Raw genomic sequence first — 24,726 nt, forward strand, 5'->3', positions numbered from 1 at the left:
AAAAGATTAACACGCAATTCCATTAATATATTGAATAATTTATATGTCGTAATAATGTAATACATTCAAATAAATCTAGCATAAGACATTAAAGCACATTTATTCATACATGTAAGGATATACAAAAAAAGACAGTAATTGACAATACATATAGGCCTAATATTCACCCAGCAAGTCCTTTGCTTAAGTGAGAAATGCAAAAAACGATGACATTTAACATATAGTTTATTATATTGATAGTTCCAGTATAACGCATGTACGTAACACTGTACGTAACACCCGAACTACTTTAAAATGAAATATTTGAGATTATCAGTAAGGTATCGCATTCATAATAAGAAGAATAAAAATAGTAACATATAAAGCTGAAGATTTTATTCTGGTAGATAAGGAGCATGTGACGCCTTCATAACAAAACTGAGTCGTTGAAGGATCTATTTGAATCATTCCACCTGAAAACATAACACATACTGTATCAACACATAAATATGAGTGATTAGACAGCTTCAAATAAAATAATTATGTACTAAATAATAAAGTATCTATATACGCGGATATCATTTAAACATATTGTGTCTTTAAAAAATACAATAGCAGTATCATTGTTAAGTATACATGTTTAAACACAATGTGCCCTGTTAGCTAAAACGTAAAATTTCGCTCAATTTCACATAGTTGTTGACTTTACTGGTTTTCTTTGATTAGTAAAGATCGAAGGCGTGATCTAATAAACATAAAACACTTAATTTTGGCTACTAATTCTTCAGTGAATGTACACTACTCGAATTTTAATAAGCATATAAATACTGGTAGGTATCATCTTAGTAGCTAAAAGTAGGTAATCTCAAACCTTCAAGTGTAAAGAAGGTTGGACTACTCATTTGACCGTCCCCTCCAGCACTGACCCCCTGTACACGTAGTTGATATACCGTCTTTTTCTGAAGACCGTGCACGATCACGTTATTCTCTAGTAAATCTGATAATGTCTCATTAGCGTTACGTATATCTGATTGCACTTCCCACCATTTCACCTGACCAAATATATTAACATACATGTATTTACTATGCATTTTCTTGTTGTACAATTGAAAGTGAATGCCAAAATGTAAGTGTTACTGGTATAATTGTTAAAAATCACATATTATTTACAATAAAAGGTTAACACCACCTTCCACATAATCAAAGGAAGTGTACAGTACCAATTGCTATACACGTAATACACGAGTTGTTTCAATTTAGATTACTGATGAAAAAGTCGTTTAATGGTACTTTAAACAAGCACTTTTGTTATTGAATTACATGTAGCTAGTCCCGCATATTTTCTTATATCAATTATAAATATCAAAACACGATTTACGTATGCCAAAATTACTGGTTTCCGGGAGACATAACTTGAAATCACGTTTATTAAAGTCATTAAGTATGAGAATAGAACTAGAATATTAACCATAGAATTCGCATTCACGACTTCTAATTTTAATAATGACACTTGCAAACATCCGTAAACCTTTACAAGTGACGCATTTCAAGTTTAAATCTTATGCTTGTATACAAAGGTTCTTATGTCAGAATTGAATGCATCATTCAAGGTCTTTCAAATTTGAATTTATTCATAAGTGCAGAAATGTTCAAGTTAAATACTTAGTTAGATTCACCATTGCATCGGTTATATATCAAATAAACTACTCTAAACTGGTTACTTACTTACTTACAGATAAAATGTATTCTTTCGTTATTGCTGTTTGCCTTACGCAGAATGCGCATGCTACTTCCGTTTTTGTGGAAATATCGCATTGTAAAAAAGGTGTATAGGACGTGTTATATTTCTGACAGTCGAACGTATAGAGGTACGATACTTTTTAAGCGAGGTGAAATGGTACAATGCGGATTAATGGCGGAGGAACGACACAAATAACGTGGGTTAGAGTCGGTTTGTTTCAAATATTTGTTGTACTTTTTGTTCGAATAATAAGTGCATGCGGACCATATGATATAGTTATGTATAATGGTTAGTAAGGAGGAAGTTATTGAGGTATTTGTTACTTCAAATGCCACCGGCAACCTGACATGAATACAGTTACAGATGTATTGAAACAAATTTGATTAGATATATAGCACCAACGTGTTTACTATTAATAGCAAAACTAAATGCAAGAAAACATTTAATCAATTGCATGTATCTACATATTTTCGTATTTCTTACTGTACGTATGATAATTGGTCCGATAAATTAACTGTACGCAAACATTTTGTATTTTCACGATGAGTTTTCATGCATGACTGACTGATGCCTGTTACCTGTATGGTTAAAAGCAGTTTCATTTAATGAACAATTAACTATAGTATACTTATATGAGAATGCGACAATTGTTTTCTTTTCAGAAAAAATGTTGATGTTTGTGTGGAAAATAACTTAGTTCCAGACACAGCTTCATACTGAAGAGTGTGGAATATGTGTGACAACCCCTATTTAACGGAGGATCCGTTAGACAGAAACATGACAGTGCACCTAGGCCTTCTATATATAAGCCGCGTCATGACAAAACCAACATAATGGGTTTGCGACCAGCATGGATCCAGACCAGCCTGCGCATCCGCGCAGTCTGATCAGGATCCATGCTGTTTGCTTACAAACCCTAAAACAAGAAAAGAAACTGATAGCGAACAGCATGGATCCTGATCAGACTGCGCGGATGCGCAGGCTGGTCTGGATCCATGCTGGTCGCAAACCCATTATGTTGGTTTTGTCGTGACGCGGCTCATATGTGCCCTAATTAAGTCTTGTATGAGTATAGTCTTAATTAGGTCCGTATGTGTGTGGAAAATGGTGTATGATATTCACCAGGATATTTCGCCAGTTAAGCAGACATTGCGACAGAAAACCATAAGTATATGTTTTTATATTAAAACACCAACAAGAGGCTTTACATTTATTTAACTATTCAACAGTTATAAATTTTTAGTGAAATTAACATATATAGTATTAAAATTACAATATAAACGAAATAACAATTGGATTTGTAGCATCACGAAATTGTACATTCGAGCTGCAAACTATCTAAACGGATATACTTATTAAAGTCCCCTTTCAATTCACTCTTTTTTTTCTCTTTTTCTAGTGCTCTGACATTCTGAAATATTTTATTAAAGTAAGAACTTTTGCACTCCAATAAACTGCATAGAATTAGGAGTAATTTACTTCAGTTAAAAAGTAGAAAGGAGGGAAAATATAGGGTGAACGACAAAAATTCTAAGATCAAAAGGAAGATAATTCTTGAAATAAAGATGAGAACATTTTGTGAGTATTTACAAATAAAATCAAGGTAAATGACGTCAGCCACAAGAAGAAAGATTAAGAACACCGAAAATGTTTCAGCAAGATCCTAAGTCAATTAAAGAAGATTATTACTGGTATATAGTTTTAAAGAAGTTATTAGCACTGTCAAAATTATCGAACCCTTTGTAGCGTACAGTTATCTTATCGTACCGAAACCCACCGTAGGACAACAAGACGTCAATAAATATCTTTGCACAAAAATATTTTGTATCCAACACAATAATGGGTCCATGTAGAAATAGCAACTAACATTCACAATATGGGCTCTGAAATATGACTTTTTTCACCGACGCAAAATCAGTTACAGCATAACTTTTTCATTATTGAACCTTAACGCCTATGATTTCGAGATTTTTAGGTCAGAGCCCCAGATGATCCACACATGGTATGCTATTTAAATTGTAAATGACTCTAACAATTTTATAAAATATACTCACTCTGACGTGTGTTTACATGCTAAAGTCCGCCATTACTCCGCATGGAACCTTTTCACCTCGCTTAAAAACTATCGTACCTCTATACGTTCGACCCCTGTATTTAAGAAATTATGAATTCGTAAAAAAGCAAAATCTATTTTAATTTACTCAAATAGAAACTCCTTCAACCATTGGTCCATACAATAAATGTTTTAATGATTACCTTATAACCTGTAATTATCTCTTCATTAACTGACGTCATGACACCTTGCCAAGAAACGTGAACACTATGAGGTCCGTTAGATTTTACTGTCACAAAACGTGGATAATTTAACGGAGCTAAAACGAATAGAACACCTGATTACAATATGATACGAATATAAAAACATTTATATGCAATATGTATCATATAAACCCAATTTTATATGTTTTTAGTTGTTGTTTTTTTAGCTTCGAAATTAAAAACAATTAGCAAGATAATTAGGAAAAAGATAACATAATATGATTAAATTTTAGTCAAGGGACTTGCAAGCATCTTTCAAAAACCTTTTTTGATAGTTCCATACATATATATGAGTAATAAGTGCTGTTAAATCAATGTAATAAGTACTAATCAACCTATGTAGTAAATATTACTCGTAATAAACCATTGTAATAAGTACTAAGGACTTATGTAATAAGTGCTAATAAACCAATGTAATATATACAAATGAACTTATTAACCAATGTAATAAGTATTAATAACCTATGTAATAAGTATAAATAAACCAATGTAATGAGTACTAATAAATAGAGGATATTTGTTTAGTTCAGTATAAGATCGGAATATATTTCACCGAGTAGTGAGCACCAAAAGGTATATTTCACGAGTGGCGCAGCCACGAGTGAAATATGAACTTTTGGTGTTCACAAGGTGAAATATATTTGATCTTATACTAAACTAAACAAGTTTTCTTTTATTACATGCAAAGAAACCTTTTAAAACGACATTAATCCTAACACTGAATGAAAAGCGCGCCAAATGATAATATAACGTGACGTCATTTACGACGTGGTACCCAGTTCTGTGCACGCTGGTGTTTCACTGAAACAACGTAAGGGGCTTAAATTCAAAACAGTGCAATTATCAAAGTGGTAATTTCACTGTTTCAAACAGTGAAATTACCAGTTTTATATCACTGATATATTTCTATAAACCACCGAAAAGCATGTAATAAACCTTTTTAAGAAGTATAAAAAAAACACAATGTAATTAGTACTAAAAATTAAAAGTACTAATAAACCTATGTAATAAGTACACATAAATCAATTTAATAACTACAAATAGATCAATGTAATAAAAATGTAGAACCACACTTACCCCATGTTGCAGTTTCACCACGTCTCCATTCTCCTTTAGGTCCTCTCCCAGCCGAGTTAAACACTTGAAGTCGAAAAAAGAACTCCGAGTTCATTTCAAGATCAATTAACATAACTTCGTTAGCCTGACCCCAAATATTTCTGTTCCTAAGGTTTGTTACTTCACAGCCAGTCATAGGATTACATCCTTGATCATTCCAGTAATACTGTATCTAAAACATAGTCGTAAATCCTTGATCATTCCAGTAATACTAAATCTAAACCATATTCGAAAATCCTTGATGATTCCAGTAATACTAAATCTTAAACATAGGGCTAAATCCTTAATGATTCCAGTAATACTAAATCCTTAATGATTCCAGTAATACTAAATCTTAAACATAGGGCTAAATCCTTGATCATTCCACTAATTCTGTATGTAAAACATAGGGTTTCAACATTTGTTATTCAAATATATAAAAGTACATACTGTGTATCCTCCGACTCGTCCTTTCATATGTTCCCTATCGTCTGGTATAGGGTCCCAGTAAACTATGATAGTTGATATATTTACACCGCTTGATCCTGTTATCATTGGTACGATAGATGGAACTGTTGATATAAACAAATAAAACAAGAGTTCATCATATATTAGGTGAGTTACAGATTAAACTTTCATTCAGAACTTCTTTAATATTTAGGTAGATATATACATGTATAATACATCGTTTGCCAATCAATATTAATTTAGTATTTAGTAAGTATTAACATACAAGTTTAAAATGTCGATAAATCGTTATTTTTAATTCGACACGAATTTTTTTTATAACATAAACGTGTTATGTTGCATCATGATGAAGTCATTGTTGAAAACATCATTCTATATTGTTAATAAAGCTAGTTAGAATCATAGATCTTATATGAAAATGACAAATATTCTTACTTCCCATTGCAGAATAAACAACTTGAACGGATGTATTTGGTCCGTATCCAATGTCGTTATAAGCTTGAACTTTCACTTCATATGGGAGGTAGTAATTCTCGACACCAACCAAAACTGTATAACCATCCTTATTTCCAATTATTTCCCCCTTAAATATTCAATATAACATATAGATACATAAGTACGTATTTGTGTATTTATGATTGTTTTCTTTTGTATACAGGTAATGCCAGAAATTGTAGTAAAATATCAATATTTATAAGTTTCGTAATTGTTTGATGGTTCGACAGTTGTATTTCAAACGGGAAAGGTAGTTTAGGTAACTTTTTGATAATATTAAGAAAATTGTAATTCATATCTTTACATATGAAAAAATTATAGTGTTATATATGAAACTTTAGTTGTTGTTTTTTCATTTGATAATAAGATAACATTTAGACAGTACATGTATTTTAGACAAACTCACTTTTCGCCAACTTTGTCTTTGTTCCTCTTGAGGTTTCCAGTATACTATATATCCTATACCTGGTCCACATTGTTCCGGTGGTGGTAAAGGCTAAATAGAGAGCTTACATATCTCAAGGTTCGTGCCAATGTCAACCAATATAACAACAGTAATAACTTATATAATGATGAATCATTTAACGACCGATAATTTCTCAATTCTGAAGATGTTTTTAATGCAAAAAGAGCAAAAAGTGTAATAAACAACGAAAATAAGTTCATATTTGTAAAAAAAATCACTGACTTTAGTTTGTAAGAAAAGTCCGTTGTATCATTTATAATCTGCATTTACAATTATATAAATAGGAAATAATCATAACAGTATTTTTGTAGGAATGAATATTAAACAGGTGATAGAAAATTACCGTCCATGATATATTAAGCGTTCCCTCTGACCCGTCACCTCCTCCGAGATTCTCAGGTGCTTTGTATGGCGCTGTAGCTGGTGTTTTAACCCTTACTGAAACATGGTATGAATCTAACACTTACAAAACACATGATATCAACATAAATTAATATTATCTTCATAATGCCTTCCATATTCGCCGTTTCTGTCAATGTGGATTTACTAAAAATCTACTTTAAAAATGATTTCGTGGATAAAACAACAGTAACAAGAGGGGCATGATGGCCCTAGATCGCTCACCTGACTTATCAAACTCATCCAAACAATTACCAAGACAAGCATTCTGACCAAGTCTCATGACAGGTGAGTCAAAAATGTGACCACTACAGTGTTAACAAGGATTATCCATATTTGAGCAGTGCGACCTAGTTTTTTTACCCAGGTGACACATATTCAAACTTGACCTAGAAATCATCAAAACAAACTTTCAGACCAATTTCCAGGATACTTGGATCAAAACAGTAGCAACTAGAGTGTTAACAAGATTTTTCTATTTTTAGCTCCGGTGACCTAGTTCCACATGCGATTTCGAACTCATCAAAGCAATTACCTAGACAAGCATCCTGACCAAGTTTGATGATAATTGAGTCGAAAATGTGACCACTAGAATGTTAACAAGGTTTTTCCATATTTGGGCGGTGTGACCTAGTTTTTCATCCAAGATGACCCATGTTCGAACTTGACTTAGAAATCATCAAAACAAACTTTCAGACCAATTAACAGAATATTTGGATCACAACAGTAGCCACTAGAGTGTTAACAAGATTTTTCTATTTTTAGCTCCGGTGACCTACTTTTTTTATCCGAGATGACCCATGTTCAATTTATTCCCAGCAATGACCTAGACAAGTTTCCTGACCAAGTTTGATGACAATTGAGTCAAAATTGTGACCACTAGAGTGTTAACAAGGTTTTTCTATTTTTAGCTCCTGTGACCTAGTTTTTCATCCGAGATGACCCATGTTCGAACTCATCCGAGCTATCACCTAGACAAGCTCCTGACCAAGTTTGATGATGATTGAGGCAAAATTGTGACCTCTAGAGTGTTAACATGGTTTTTCTATTATTAGCTCCTGTGACCTAGTTTTTTATCCTAGATGACCCATGTTCGAACTCACCCGAGCTATCACCTAGACAAGCATCTTGACAAAGTTTGATGATGACTGATGCAAAAATGTGACCGCTAGAGTGTTAACAAGGTTTTTCTATTTTTAGCTCCGGTGACCTACTTTTTCATCCGAGATGACCCATGTTCGAACTCATCCGAGCTATCACCTAGACAAGCATCTTGACCAAGTTTGATGATGATTGGTTCAAAAATGTGACCGCTAGAGTGTTAACAAGGTTTTTCTATTTTTAGCTCCGGTGACCTACTTTTTCATCCGAGATGACCCATGTTCGAACTCATCCGAGCTACCAACTAGAGAAGCATCCTGACCAAGTTTGATGATGATTGGTTCAAAAATGTGACCACTAGAGTGTTCACAAGGTTTTTCTATTTTTTAGCTCCTGTGACCTAGTTTTTCATCAGAGAGATGACCCATGTTCGAACTCATCCAAGCAATTGACTAGACAAGCATTCTGACCAAGTTTGATGATGATTGGTTCAAAAATGTGACCGCTAGAGTGTTCACAAGGTTTTTCTATTTATAGCTCCTGTGACCTAGATTTTCATCGGAGATGACCCATGTTCGAACTCATCCAAGCAATTGACTAAACAAGCATCCTGACAAAGTTTGATGATGATTGGTTAAAAAATGTGACCACTAGAGTGTTCACAAGCAATTGTGGGCGTACGACGGACATTCACCGATCCTAATAGCTCACCCTGAGCAAGCTCAGGTGAGCTAATAAAAAATTAAGTGTTAAATAGGTACTAAATTCTCATAGTATCTCATGTTTTAAAAGACAAACATCAATATATCCTTTCATGATATTTATACAGCTTCTATTTTCTATCCTCACCTGCAAATTTAGGAATGTTCATTTCATAATGTAAGGCAGCACCTTTTTGATGCAATTGATGCAACAATCTTTACTTAAAATATTATATTTTAAGGTAGACCATGGGTAATTGGCACCATAAAGAACTGTAAAATTGACAACATAGGACAGTTATATGTCTTCAAGGTCACCTGTATGCAAAATTTAAATAAAATTTACCGTGTGGTTTATGAGTTATGGATATATTTCTGAACTAAGACCTTGCCATTTGAAGGGCTTATTTTCAGAAATGAGGAAACTGTAAATAATCTGTAATATCATCATTATAAAAAATGTTTTTCTATTGCTCATTGTTAAGAAAAAAATAATAACATTCAGGTAATACATTACACAAACAAAATGTTTGGTTCTAAACAAAATGTTCTTAATATGTATAAAAATGTAACCCTACCCACCCACTTTTAACACGCATTTTACCATTTCCCTATCTAAAATGCCTTATTCAAAATAATTTCAAACTTTGCCTAAATTTTTTCAAAGGTATATAAGTTGATCATGCGAAATATAAAATATTTTTACCGTGTAGTTTTTATTTTATCGAACTTTGAAAATATCTGGTATCATATTTGTTATAAATTTTAGCATTATTTAACAAAAAAAAAATACCTAAAATAATTATATAAATAAAATCAAACTTTTTTTCTTCCATAAGGGATCAGAGAGATACATAAATAATGTTAAAAAGAAAAAAAGAAAGAAAAAAAAGTTGCCCCTTCGCCCCTCAATTTCAATGTAGTTTACAAGCGATTCTAGCCTATTTGAATACTCTTCAAAGTGGAGGTAATGCATTACCCATGGTCTACCTTAAAGCTGTGATTGTTTAAATATCAGTGTATAAAATAAACGGACCTGATTGTCTACTAGCATCTGGCCCTCTACCATACTGATTTACTGCTCGTACTCTAAACCTATAGCTGGTGTTTGGTACTAAATTCTGTACAACTACAGCTCGTTGATCTGCCCTATGTCCATTATCTGTTGCTAACTGAACTGCCTGAAACTCAGGGATATCTGTAACAAATGTTATCCCTATATTATTAACGATGTTGGTTGTCTTCATCGGTTGTTTTTATTTGTTTGGGTCGTCAGACCAAACAAATAATGGTAGCGAAATTTCAGACCCTAATGCTGTTAATTGCAAATGCCGAAGTAGTTACTTCCCTTTATATGTACACTAATGCCGAAAAATTCAGGGAAGATCACTGCGTAAAGATTGTCAAATTTGACAGGCGCATTAATTTTCAAGCAAAATAGTTCCCGAATGGTCGAAGATTTCTATTTATAGATATACATGCTTATAGTAAGCTCCGTGATTATTTACATCTGTTTTAGCGTCGAAATAATAAGAGTTACAAACCCTAATTTAGAATAATATGGTTTTCTTCAGGCCGTTAACATATAACTTCACCGTGACCGAGGGGTTTGCACGCTCGCTTAGGAATCGAAAGGTCTGGAGTTCAAATCCCAGTTGAGGCAACTCATTTGTTTTTAATTTTTTTAAGTCAAATAAACATTGAATTGAATATCAGTGTTGCAACTAGTCTTATAGCCAATTTACTACAGTTAAAACACTGGAAAGCATTGGTGGCACTATACGAAAACAAACTGGTTTATAATCTCACAACCTTTACCTTACCAAAACAAATTCAGCGCCTTCTGTGCTTTGATTTTTTAGAGCAAATCAATCTGTTTTTGGTCATTGTTTGTCAATTGATCTATTTGTATCAAAATTTACTTTAAACTTTATTAAAATCAAGATGTGTAACCCGCCTCTCTAACGTTACCCCGACTTTTCTACGAATTTGGTTTGCATATGTTAGTAAAAAACATCACTAGAAAAAACTGTCAAACATCATCAGATGCAACTCTTACCTGATGCAACTATTGTCCAGTTGCCCGGATCAAAATTAGTATCCGCTTCAACGTCAAAGCCTGTAACAGGTGCACCGTGGTCACTTTCTACTCCCCATGTCCATACAACACGCACTGTGTATGACGTCACAGAGTCGCTGTCTACGTACACACCTGCAGGTTCACCTGGTGGTCCTGTAAAGATAAGCAATTAATTAAATAACCCACGAGTGCTAAAGTATTTTGACTCATATTCCATTCAAATATTTGTCTTTTTGAAAAAAATAATTTTTATTTCATGTAAATGTACTCAATTAAAAAATATGTTAAATATTCATTGATGGTATTTTATTTACAATATGAAATTTCTATGAACATTTAGTTTGAGTGTTTTTTGTTTTTGTTTAAAGAAATTCCCATTTTTAGATATTATGGTCCCGTAATATTCTTTGAAAGGAAAAAGCTATATAGGTTATTCAAGACCATACTATATATCTGGAATATGTACAAATGTATCATTTAACAGCCACCCTTAATTTTATTATAAATACTTCGACTCATATAAATTATGTAAATATAAAAAACATTTTATTATGCAGTGTAAAATATTTGAAAGTATAGAGGTACAAATAGAGGAGTTCTCAACAACAACAACAACAACAACAACAACATAAAGACAAGGATGGTGTTGATAAACGTACCATTTACTGTGACAACTGCTGACTGGATATCAGAATGTAATGGTGTTCTAACAACACACGAATAAACACCTCCATTACTGTACTGTGCCTCTCTTATGTATAGACCGCTTAAACCATTCTTGTTTCCCTAGAAACAACAACAACACCAACTTCTTTCAACTTGTTTCGATCACGAATGATTCTACACATACCTATCATTAAAATTATCATACATTCGTAAAGACTGGTGAAATTTAACATATCTTATATTTTGTATATTTTGTATTGTGTGTATTTTTATCAAGTTATCAATATTCTAAAATGTACTGCAGTAGATAAAATAAAAATTACAAAAAGTCAACGGTACACACAAAGTTGAAAACAACGAACATAATTATTAAGTTGTCATATAAAAAAGCAGCTTTTATGAATGACATGCTTAAACATAAATAACATATGTTACCTGTATCAGATGTGGATTATTGTTAAATCTTATAGGATGACCATTAAACAGCCACTGATATGTCACATCGAGATACTTGCCAGGATGTGACGCATCACAATATAGAAAGTCCGTCTTGTTAACCACAATAGACATTGGCAACGGCGGCTTATCTATAACCACGCCCTCTGAACATAATACAATATGTTGTCAACATGTTTTGGTTTATGTATAAGATATTTTTTTCAATAGTTTAAGATAACAGAAACAAGAAAGTATGAATTTCTATATTTGCATACAGAACACCTCACCGATTACCAACACTCATCTAGGAAACTGGAAGATACATTTATATTGTAAAATACATTGTATTGTATTGCATAATTTTTAACATGTGTATTAATTTAAAATGCCCGTATTTTCCGCCATCTTTCACCAGTTCACGGTCAAACGCTTACTCTTGAGATTGTTGTTGACATGAATTTTATTTATGGAGGGCATTATGATAATTTAAAATAATAAAAACAAACATAAATCATGGCAATAACTTACGGACAACGGTCAGGTATGAGGAATTTGTCGCTTCTCCATTTATATTAGACGCCTTGCAAATGTATGTTCCTTGATCACTCATCTGTACCCTGGTAATGACAAGGTCATTTCTTAAAGTCATACCGATTCTGTCCGTCAGCATCCCGGGCACAACATTCAAAGGTCCACCATTCTTTAACCACTGTATCTACAATGTTTGTATGAAGTTTATCAGATCACGTTTATATTTCTGCCTTAATTGTTTTAAAATACATGTAGATACAACTCGGGCATAGGCTTCATAACCGGGATTTTGTCTTCAATAACTTTAACTTTTGGGCCTTTCTATGCATAAATAAAATTTCTATAAAATTAATTGTGTCGGTTTTGTTATGCTATGGTCATGACATATTGATAACAAACTATAGCATACATGTACTTACATCGGGAATAGGCGCGCCTTCAGCACTACATGGTATCGTTATGTTTCCATCAACTGGTGCCATAAATGCATCCTTCATCGGGAATCGGTCAAAATTTGGTTTGAATGCTGAAAAAAACTGCATGCTTATAGTTAATTGCATCATAGAAATGATATATATGTACATTTGTATAACCAACATTCACTTATGTGTAACTTGGTACAGGGTCTTTCAAATAGTTCTATTTGAAAGACCCTGCTTGGAATAAGAACAACTATGCATGAATGTGCACATTATACCAAATACCGTAACCGACCATATAAAAGAACATTCGAAACAATTCAACTTACATAAAACTTTAAGTTCACCAGAGCTGAAAGTAGTTCCATGTTGATTTGTTGCGGAACATTGGTACATGCCTTCATCATTATCAGCCTCGATCTGATATATCGTCAGAGAATTACCGTTAACCTCTATCTTTCCTACAAATTACCACTTATTTATAACAGACATCATTGTATAAGTTATAGTTTATATATTAGAATTATTATTTTGGAGACTTTGCATTTAACGATACTTGAGAAAATAGCTATTATTTCAGTCCTAATAAAGTATATAGCGGACACCGCAAGATGCATTACATGAAACTGTAATATAAATGTATGTCGTTTTTCGTATGTATGCTAAAGTGATGTTAAATTACAACATACAATGTCAAATTTTTAACAGATAACGTAAAATGATGAAGAATTTTCAAATTTTAATACCGGGATTATTTTCGATCAATTGTCCGTTTTTGTACCAGGAGTATGTGGCTAATGGTCGCGCAATAGATTTACATCTCCAGACTATAGCTTGACCAGGATCAACAAACATATTCCCTATAGCATTGGCAAAGTATGGTTTTGCTGTAAAATATAAATTTATAGTAATTTTGAAATTATGGGTTTTATTGTTAAAATGCTTTTAATAATCATGAGTTTACTTAAAATAAATGACTAAATGAATAAATAACAGGTATTGTTGTTTTGTAGAAAGATACAATAAGATATATTTGTTAAAACAATAGGTGTTATTTGCTATACAATTATTGGCGACGTCGATGAGCGACGTCGTCTCTTATGGAATGCTTATTATTTTGGCCAATGGTAGTAGCTGTTATTATTAGCTGTCAATTTCATGTTGTGTTAATTAGTTTTATTTTGATTCGTAAAAATCAAGAAACAATTTTGTTGTTATATTTGTATTTAATAACTTTATGTAAAAAGCATGTGCATTGTGACATTATTTACATTATGATGTTTGGGTAATAGTTAGTCTCTGCAGGGTCGGCTTAAATGTGTAAAATTTTGGTACTACTGGACGCGCAGCATTGCAAACTGGACAATGGCTACACAAGATTTACCGTCGAAATTACAGGCGTCTCGAAACTGTGGCTATTACCCAAACAATATATCACGTGACTATACATATCGATTTAGCGTCAGAAATGTATGATATAATAACAGGAGAAACCTGGTTCTGTAGCAACATTATACAATAATGAAGACAATCATCATCAGACCAACATGTATGATAAGATTGTAATTGTATTGATGAGTCTACTGCGATTCACCACTTTAAATATATTCATAAACTGATTATGATATTCAGTCATTGTTTGGTTATTATACATATAATCATAACTTGTAACAAGAAAGAAATGAAAAGGGAACATACTTTCCAGAAGTAACGTTATAACTTTTGATTTGACGGCCCCTGGTCGCGAGGATGAAGCCGGTCTAGTCACTGTACATATATAGTTCCCCTCAGCTTCCATCGGGGCGTGAGGTATTGTCAAAACACGATTTCTGTCACTGAAAGATGTTCCCTTGATAAACGGCTGTCCATTCTGACGATGCCATTTATACTTGAGGTTTTGTGGGGATCTTTAAAATATAGATGAAAGTACCGGACATCTATTTGTTGTTTTTTTCTGTTCCCGCATCTTGTTAAATTTGTAAAAAAATGAATTTCTAGGGAACCATATAGATATTTTCATATGTCAAAATGAATCGGGTATAGAAATGACAGAATAAATGAAAATAAACATGGCAATGTAAATATCTTTTTAGAACGACTTCCCTTACAACAATTTGAATATTTAATCTCTGAACACGTGTAAGCACACAAATGCAAAATGGATGTAGAATTATTTTTTGGATTAGCTAAGATTTGTAAAAAGGATGAACCACCCTCCCCCAACAACAGCAGTAAATTTATAATTCACTTGAAACATACATGAGTAAAAAGGTAAAAATACGTACGATGCGTAAGCGACACATTCTAAGCGTATCAGGCTGCCCCTCAAAGCAGGTGACGGGAATGCATGGGTGTGAATTATAGGTCCATAGTTGTTGTCAGTTTCTAAAAATAGATACCATCAGCTTACGTTATGTCTGATAGGAAAGAAACTTAAGACTTTGAGAAATGTTGCCATAAACTGGCATAGTTCTTATATTCCTCACCCCTAATGATATGTGTTAAAGCGCTTACAAAAAAAAAAAAAAACACCCAAAAAACTCCAAACGAAGCTTTTATAAAACAGGTTGATATGCAGCACGTTTTGTATATATATGATATACATTAATCTTATAACAATAAACAATATATGTTTCGTACCATTACCCAAATAAAATTTAAAATTTCAATTGTTGTCATGTCAAAATTGAGGCAAAATGCCGGGTGTGCTTAACTTATTTTCAGGTGTAACAAGGTGTCATAAGAAAATCATACTTCCATCTCGAATGATAAGTTTCGTTCCTAGACCGACCCTGCTTGGTGCCATTGACGTGTCAGCCACGAAGTCTGTTGGAGCCACTAATGTAACTACACAATAGTAGGTACGATCGTCCGTGTACTGTACCTCAGAAAAATACAGGTAGCCGGACTGAGATATGAAATGTACAGGATGTCCAGGAAATATGTAATTATGGGTGTTATGATTCTTGAACCAACCATATCTTACAGCTGTAACAAACATATAATCAATGTATAACATAAAGGTAATAGAAAGTGATTTTATGTTTAGTTTACATCAGGAAATTATATGACTTGGAACACTATTTTCGTGGGTATCTAAACATTTTGTACACCACAAACTTTACGAATATAAATGAACATGACTATAATATATATATTTATTATGAACCACGTATACTTTTACAAACGGTATTTGTTGTGTATTGTATGTATATTGTTGGGGCAACTGAAAATGAGATCATTTAAGTTGTCAAAAATGAGAGGACGTCTCTATCATCGAAAATAGCTTACCTGGTTTGTACGCGGGGGTGTTACAGCTCACCCGAACCCCTTCAAATGCTGTCCCGATCTGATCATTAGGCTTCACAGGCGAGAAGGCATGTAAATCTTAGAACATAACGTATACTTATTCAATTATTGTGATTATCAAATTTAATTTAAGGAAAAAGACGCATTCTAAGTATATATTCTCCTTAAATGACTTTATATAGAATAAGAATGGTAAATACATTTTCGTCACTTTAACCAAAATATAACAAAACAATGACGTCCTTTTCTCTTTTTATGGGCTATCGTTTAATTTTGTATTATAAAAGTTTCTTTTACATTGCTACAGATTAAGCAGTAATGTTTCAAATATGACTGACGAACAAAAATCTCAATCTATATACAACATATAGTAAATATTGTGTTTTTCCTGATGCTACGCATCAATTCAATACAGCATAACAATATAATATTAGATCTCACTTACATCCAAATGTAATTTGAGCAATAGAGCTGAGGATTTTTCCAATATCATTTTCAGCACTACATTGATAATAACCGGCGTCTTCTTCTTCGTTTGGCGTGGCTATTGTTAGACGACCTCCACTTAATGTATATCTGATATGAATAAAAGTATAGAGTCTAAGCTTGATGTTAAAATATGTTTATTCTTGACCACTTTCGGGTTCGTTTTGAAGAACTCGAGCGAATCGCCATTGCTGTGATGACACTTCGTTAAAACAATATTTGCTTTACAACTGCGGAATGAAAGATTCCGTTACTTCTTTGAAATATTTTTATTCTTGATCTTGAGGGTATATCACTATCAAAAAAGTTTGCAATTCTTAATTAATTGATTTATTCAATAAAAAATTAGTAATGAATTGTAAACATTCGAAAAATGTGAGACTTGAATTCAAATACATGTATGCTCCGAGTAAATAGAAAAAAAGGACGACAACTGATGATATGATCAACTTTAAAGGGACTTCACTGAGTTTTTTTAACGGGACTGAAGTAATTTTTCGAGGTTTAAAGCTCCTGAGTTCAACATCTTAAGCTCACTACGTTTTTCCAAAATAATTGTTCTAATTATGAAAAATGACCAAAAAAAATGAAAAAGCGTTGTAAAGTTTTTTAACTTAAATTGGGCTAAGAACAGCACAAAAATACGAATTTCAATTTATTTCTGGTTATATTTCTTAAGCATCTTAGACACATCTGTCTGCTTTCAGTGCCTCAGGAGATCTTTGTAAGAGATTCAAATTTTTATGTTTAAAGCATTTGGACCTCTGTTGAGTTGCTTTAAGGTATTATATAATACACCTTATAGAGGATGTAATCACGGAATCTTGCCCTTGTCGTTTCCAGCTATATGAAGACTGAGGCCTGCTGGACGCTGAACACTCTATGAATACAGTGATGCCGCCGTCCCCGAGTATGAGCACATTTTTAGGTTCTGTTATCATCTGAGGACCATGGGGTAAACTTGTTTTGTCAGCAAACCCAAGACCATAATCTGTGTCAATATATTCAAATTTATTGCCGTGTTAATATTATTCCTATGTAATAAGATGCACAATCTTTTTATTACTTTGTTCATTGAGACTGTGAAAATGTAGAAGTTTATTTAGAAATAACAGTGTCTTTCAAACTATTTTGAAAGACCCTGGAAATAATAAGGTCGTTTTAAGAGGCAAAATATTTAGTTGTTTAAGACCTGTAACCGGAGTTGTTCATGTAAAAAAACCACACCATACCATAGTCTCTATCCCGCACACTATTTAACTTGACATCCGACTTTGATACTTCACATATATAGTTGGCAGGACGACTTCCAGACACAAGTGACCAGCCGTAACCTTTGCTGTGATCTACGAAAAAAAAGAAGTTCTCAAACATTATGAATAAAAAACAAGTATATAAACAATGCAGACAGTTTAATTCAATATTTATATAAAATAACTATATATAGATCTTAAGCTTTATAAAAAAAATATTCAAAGTTGTAAGCATTACGTTAAGTACAAATAAATAAATAAATACGAGATTTGCGTCCATTATTCCTTACAGTGAAAACATAAATATGTTAATTGATATAGAAATAAGGGTATAAATAGTGCGAAAATTTAGTTATTTAAGACCTGTATCCGTAGAATATTAATGTAAACAGATAGAACCTTCTAGAGCAGAAACTGATTAGTCTTTATCATCAGTATTGAGTCAGCCAATTTTTGTATTTTGAAATGTCTGAAACCTTTAATGGATTGCTGTAAATTCAAATGTGTTTGGTGGTCATATACCTATCAGTTTGGCGGATATAAACATGTATTCTATTAAACGAGCCATGAAACCAGAACGTTTGGAATTCAAGTGTTGACACAAATAGATATATTATTATCCCACACTTTTTGTGTAATGTTAATTTCCCATAGGCCTCTGGGAGTTATTTATACCGTTATCGGAAGTGTTACACGTGACTAAGAAATTTGTACTATTACAGGGTAACTGTATTTTATACAGTGTAAAATATTGTCACGTGGTCTATTTTCTAATGAAAATAAAATGAAATCATCATAAATCAAAGCACAGAAAGCGCTGAATTTGTTTTGGTCTCAGAATGTCAGAAAGGTGAAGGTTGTGAGATTATAAACCAATTTGTTTTTGTATAGTGCCACCATTGCTTTCCAGCGTTTTAATTGTAGTAAATTGGCTATAAGACTACTTGCAACACTTATATTCAATCCAATGTTTATTTGAAAAAAAAAATGAGTTGTCTTAACTGAGATTTGACCTCCAGACCTCTCGCTTCCTAAGCGAGCGCGCTAACCCCTCGGCCACGATGAAAATTTATGTTAACGGTCTGAAGAAAACCATATTATTCTAGATTAGGGTTTGTAACGACGCTAACTGTTGTTTAACACTTGTGTGAATAATAATGGCGCTTACTATAAGCATGTATATCTATAAAGAATAAAACAATATTAGAAATCTTCGACCATTCGGGAATTAGTCTGCTTGAATATTAATGCGCCTGTTATTTGACCATCTTTACGCAGTGATCTCCCCTGAATTTTTTCGGCGTTAGTGTACATAATTATAAAGGGAAGTAACCGCTTCAAAAAAGCGGACTACTTTCGGCATTTGCAATTAACAGCATTAGAGTCTGAAATTTCGCTACCATTATTTGTTTGGTCTGACGACCCAAACATGATAAAAATCATCACATCACGTTATTGTTGGGGTAATAAGATAAATAACACATGGGTTTGTGAGTAACAGTAAAAATATCATCACTAGTAAAAAATACTGTTACCCTCGACTAACGCAACGGGTAACAGTATTTTTCTCGGGATGTTATTTTTACTGTTATATATACTGCTATTCCTTTACATAGTGGAACCAAACAAAGTGCATGTTAAGGCCCTGTCACACTAGACTGCGATTCCACTGCGTCTGCACGGCTTTGTTAACTTTAACAAAGCGCCGCGAGATCGGAAGAAATATCTGAAATTTTTGATGACATGGATACTTCATGGCGCCCTCAAGGCGATCATGGCGTTGCTTCAGAGCTTACATGGTGTTGTAATGCGTTCTTACGGCGTTTTAATCTTCGATTGCCTGCGTTCGGACTGCGCTTCTACTGCGTTTTTTGCTCTTCCGCGACGCTTACTTATCGTAAAGCTCAGTAAAAGCGCCGTACACACGCAGTTTAAGCATGGTAGAGACGCCCCACAATCTCCGTAGAAGCGCCGTTCTGCGCTTTCCCTGCGCTTCTGTTGCGTTGTTGGAGATGCTTCTGATGCAGGAGATGCTACGGCGTCCTCACTGCGATCCCACTGCTCTCTTATCAGAACGCACAGTAACGGCGTTTTGTTTTCAGCATGCTCAAAATGCGCGCCGTCGATCGGCGTTCTATGCGATGTAACTGCGATACTTGCGATCTTACTTCGTTCTGAATTTTCTTTGGACGCTTTGAAATTGCTGCCCTTGTGTGACAGGGGTTTTGAACATCAAAATGTTTACCTCCTAGTTTGTAAGCTACTCTATTGTATAAACCAGATTCAGATTGTGGTGGTACGTCCCAGTAACTGTTGACATCATCGATTATGTCATTTGTACCCCACACAACAGCATCGTTGACGTAATATCCGCTGGTGAACCACGTCGAGCGACTATGGGATAGAAGTCTTATCAGATTGTACAGTTTAATATAACATTAAGAAAATAGATGGTGAATATTAACAATCATGTGTGTCTTTTGTATTTTTTCATTCGTCCCTCAGACTAAACTATACGTGCACTGCCAGTGCTAGGGTGAGAAATGTTGCAAGTTCAACTATCAGCCAATTACAAGTTCTGCATGTCTATCATTGTATTTTCTGTTTTGACTTTATTCGAGGTATAACCCTTTTTCCACATATTTAACTACATGTAATCATGTATGCATTAATCGTTAAACAATAAATGATATGTAGATGTACATGCATAGATGAAATATAATGCCAACGAAACATATCTAAGTTTATTGTTTTGTTTTAATACTTACAATAAAATGTCATTATGTTGTAGCCAATCAGCGACAAATGTATGCTCTAGGTAGCTGTTGATTACTATTAGATTGGCACCATACGTCTGTAATATGTTAGCATTTTTAAACAGAAGTCGAGATATATCCCTTATAAATGTAACATTATCACTTGACTTTAATAGCTTGTAGGAGGTACATGTATTTAAATTAAAAACGGTAAGAACAGTTTGTATGATCTAACGTGTCCACTGTCTGAAAAGAGCTAAATATTATTATATATATCTGTGTTTCTAATTACTAGTTTCATAAAAAAAACATTGTTGTTGTTGTCTAAGCTTAATAAGGGTCCATTCGCCCTTTCAGGCACTGAGAGTACGGACCCCGGACACATGGATTTTCGTATTTCGTCAAATGAAATTCATCTTCAATTAAAAAGGTGTATTAAGGATTGCTCGATCATGTTCATAGTTATGATACTAGATACTGAATTATCTCGATTAAATTATACTCGCACTGTCTGTATGATGGTGATTAAAATATGTGACAATCGTTGAATATTTTTGTTGATAGTAAGGAATGGTATTTTGTATATTATCAAAAAATAAGTGCCAAAGTGACCACATTTTGATAAAATTAATCTTTTGATGATAGTAAAGAATCTTGTTGTACAACTTATTTGAGTCGATCCTAAAGTATTGTGGTCAAAAAAATATCAATGAACACAGATGATGAAATATTAAATATGTAAACTTGACAAAAAATCTGATAAATAATATAAAACTATATTGCAAACCTACCCAGCAAAATGAATCGGCCTCTTCTATAATTAATGGATTATTAGAGATGAAATTATAACAATGATCGGAGTTGCTGATCCAGTCGGGTGGACATCCTACAACAATAACAAAACATGTTTATTATATATCTAATGCTACCATGTTAACATAAATAGATTATTATTCTTGATTAATCTTCTTTTTGTGAGTTTGATATACAACAACAACAACAACAAGTTAACAACAACAATATTTATTGAATAATTATAAGCATAGTAATGCCTTTAGCTACAATGTAAAATAACATGCAGTTGGAAATGACACGTTTAATATCATTAGCCATCGAATGTTTTTTCTAAGTGAAGCTTAAAATGTATTTGAGTTAAGTAAATTAAAATTGTAATGAAAAATATAAAATGTCTTAACTATTTCTTTATTTATTTGAAAAGGATATATTGATATTAAAAAAAAACAAAAATACAATGGACATCAGTTTATATAACTTATTAAGATTTGGCCACCTACAAAAAAATATGACTAAGAATTTTTTCCTAATGATATTCATCTTCAACTATATGATCTTGGTTGTAAAATTTACTATTTCAATTAATTCTTTTATCACACACTCTTGCCGCTTTTTCGACTCCGTAAAAATGGTATTGCACGGTCTGCATATATTTTACCGTGACGTCATTTGCGTTATATAAACATAGCGCGTCAATTTTTCGCTATAAACGGTCTTAATTTTGTATATGATGAATAGAATATAAAATTCGTGCAAGTTTAATACTGAATTTTTTAAACTCGCTGAATGAAATAATGTTATGCTCGCCTTTATTCAACGAGTTCAATAAATTCAGTATTAAACTTACACTCATTCAATATTCTATATTTATTTTATAATATCAACTTCTTTCTAGTTTTAAGTTATAGGAAAATAATCTTTAATCCACTAGAAGCAATCCGAAAATTTCTCTCACTTATTGAATATGCTTTCAAAATTAAGAGTGTGAAAATCTGCAGAAATTAAGTTAAGTAAACGTTGTGAATTGTTGATATTTACATGCCATGTTCGATGATAATTATCTATTATCCATTGTTCAACTTCTAAAATGTAAAATTACCATTTTCTTGATTTATATTTGAAAGTCCTAGTTTGTTTAACATAGTTTTTATATGAAAAGCCGAATTAGAATTATTGTATGTAATATTATTGCTAGTATTGTTGTAAGCATGAAATAAACTTGCATTCATACTTAACAAACATTGTAAATAGTTTCCGTAAAACTTTGCATGCATATTCTGTAAAACATGTCTTGTTCTATTCTTATTTGCATTTTTTAAAATCAAATATAAATTGTATGTATCTGCATCATTTTTACTGTTTATATATTTCACTAATAGTATGTCAAGTTAACTTATCGTAAATTTTACTGGTTTAACAGTGCGAATGATTTGTCGCTCGAGTGACAAATTTTCTGTAAGTATCGCTGTCAATTTGTCCACTCCGTTCCGGCCTATTTTTGATAACGAATATTTAACTTGCATAATCAAACTTATCTTTATGGTCACTGCTTTCTGTACTGACTGACTCTTCTATACAGGTTACGCTGACCATTGATTTACAATATAAATAAATGTATAACTCTGTATCATAGAGATAGTCTATATCATCATTTATGTAGACTCTGTAAAGGCACTTATAGCGTAAAATTCTCTTGTTATGAGAATACATATACCTTTGTATTTTGATAATGATATGAACATTTTCTCTGTTTTATTGCATTTTTGGAAAACAAAGACGTGAATGTAGAGGTTTGTTGGAGGCACGGAGCGACATCCACAATTCTAGGGCTTTTATAACGGGATTTAAGATCGTACTTCCTTCCCATGATGCATACGTCTTGCTAGGAAGTTATACAACATCCATAACAAGAAAGTATTTGATATAATTTAGAAAATATGTTCGAAAGGATGAAATTTAATAATTTATAACAAAATGTCACACCAATAAAGTTTCATCAATAATCAATGCTTATAACCATTTCAAATAATTTATGCTATTAACCATTTATTAATATACTATCAGCTTTGTACTAGTCTGAACACTGGACAAATATTATATCTGGAACAAGGCAAACAAAAAAAAAAACGACTAGTACAATAAAAGTGTTCTATTTCTAAAATACACGTAATGTAAAAACCTTGATCACACTAAAAGATTTTAGTCTTATCTTATTTTACTATTTATTTACTATTCATTCTGATATTAAAAGTTTTAGAAATTTTCTTCACAATACTGCTTTAATGTATTGATTACATATTTCTCTTATTATATCTATCAATAACAAGAATTAAATAAAAAATGCATAAAAATGTTAATTTATACATATTTATTTTGATTCTATATTGACCAGGAAATTGTATTGCAACAAGGCCGCAGGATTTCTCTTGAAAAGATTAGTGCATTGTTAATTGACAAATCCGTATCTAAATAACTCTGTGATTTGTTTGGTATTGAAAAAATAATAATTGTCCTCATTTTAATACAATTGCCCCCACAAGCCAATATAATGAACAACATAATAACATGTAGTTGCAAGTAACGAGTCTTAATGTTTATAAAATCATTTTTTTATAGAAAATTTATGTTTGTTGTCTTAGAGTAAAATGTCTTCAAATTAAAGTTAGTCGCTAATTAGTTTCAAGTTTAGCATTGAAATATTATAATTGATATGTTAGTCATGGTTATTCTTTCTGATGAATACCAAACAATAAAACTTGTCATGATGTGAAGGTTAAAGTAAAATTATTTTTTTGCGTTTTAATATGTAATAACAATATTATTTCTTTTTGAATCTGTACCCACCGTTAAATGAAAATTGGCACTGGGTGTGCTCAATAAATAATCCGAATGAACAAAGAATAATTCCAAATCTATACATAACTGAATATTTTAAACAACTGAAACGGTTTCATTGCAGGTAGGTTTTAAGGGTATAAATTTCAATTGCACCAAGAATGCACTGAAGGTGGGTTATATTACTAACGAGAATATGATAAGACGGCCAGCGTCGGTTTTAATCTACAGTGTTATGATCATACCATATTGGTCAGAGATCAAACGAAATCATAGTGATGATAAAACTCACGAGTAGTTTTGAGGAACGGCTTTTTATAGAGGTATTGTGGCGCTCCTGTGCTAGACAGGACTGATTTTAAGAAAATATGAATGCTAGAGGCAATTTATAGTACAA

General features: G+C 32.6%; 1 protein-coding gene across 1 annotated transcript; it reads right to left on the reverse strand.

Annotated features, from left to right (window-relative positions):
* Window positions 1-81: 81 nt before the first annotated feature.
* LOC132733719 (contactin-like) lies at window positions 82-24,499 on the reverse strand. The gene is made up of 27 exons (XM_060720395.1): window positions 24,339-24,499; window positions 21,491-21,585; window positions 20,712-20,797; window positions 20,189-20,337; window positions 17,923-18,036; window positions 17,489-17,681; window positions 16,650-16,780; window positions 16,187-16,282; window positions 15,650-15,883; window positions 15,181-15,280; window positions 14,594-14,802; window positions 13,642-13,782; window positions 13,225-13,356; window positions 12,896-13,002; window positions 12,474-12,660; window positions 11,943-12,109; window positions 11,501-11,627; window positions 10,821-10,994; window positions 9,798-9,959; window positions 6,904-6,998; window positions 6,501-6,590; window positions 6,035-6,182; window positions 5,582-5,703; window positions 5,114-5,324; window positions 3,977-4,092; window positions 851-1,031; window positions 82-452 (listed from the first exon to the last, which is right to left on the reverse strand). Exons 1-27 carry the CDS (start codon window positions 24,412-24,414, stop codon window positions 313-315), a joined length of 3,783 nt encoding a protein of 1,260 aa, XP_060576378.1. The 5' UTR covers window positions 24,415-24,499; the 3' UTR covers window positions 82-312.
* Between the last annotated feature and the right edge of the window lie 227 nt (window positions 24,500-24,726).

Source organism: Ruditapes philippinarum, unplaced genomic scaffold (assembly GCF_026571515.1).
Source record: "Ruditapes philippinarum isolate M1 unplaced genomic scaffold, ASM2657151v2 ctg1789_1_1_1_1, whole genome shotgun sequence".
In the NCBI taxonomy this organism is placed as follows: domain Eukaryota; kingdom Metazoa; phylum Mollusca; class Bivalvia; order Venerida; family Veneridae; genus Ruditapes; species Ruditapes philippinarum.

What these genes read in the sequence shown, in the direction of transcription:
- LOC132733719 (XM_060720395.1), bottom strand. Translation starts at nt 24,414, where the DNA reads ATGTATAGATTTGGAATTATTCTTTGTTCATTCGGATTATTTATTGAG. An exon ending in CACCCCCGCGTACAAACCAG is followed by an intron (nt 15,884 to 16,186) that starts GTAAGCTATTTT and finishes TGTTTGTTACAG; the next exon opens with CTGTAAGATATGGTTGGTTC. An exon ending in ATAATCCACATCTGATACAG is followed by an intron (nt 11,628 to 11,942) that starts GTAACATATGTT and finishes TGTTGTTTCTAG; the next exon opens with GGAAACAAGAATGGTTTAAG.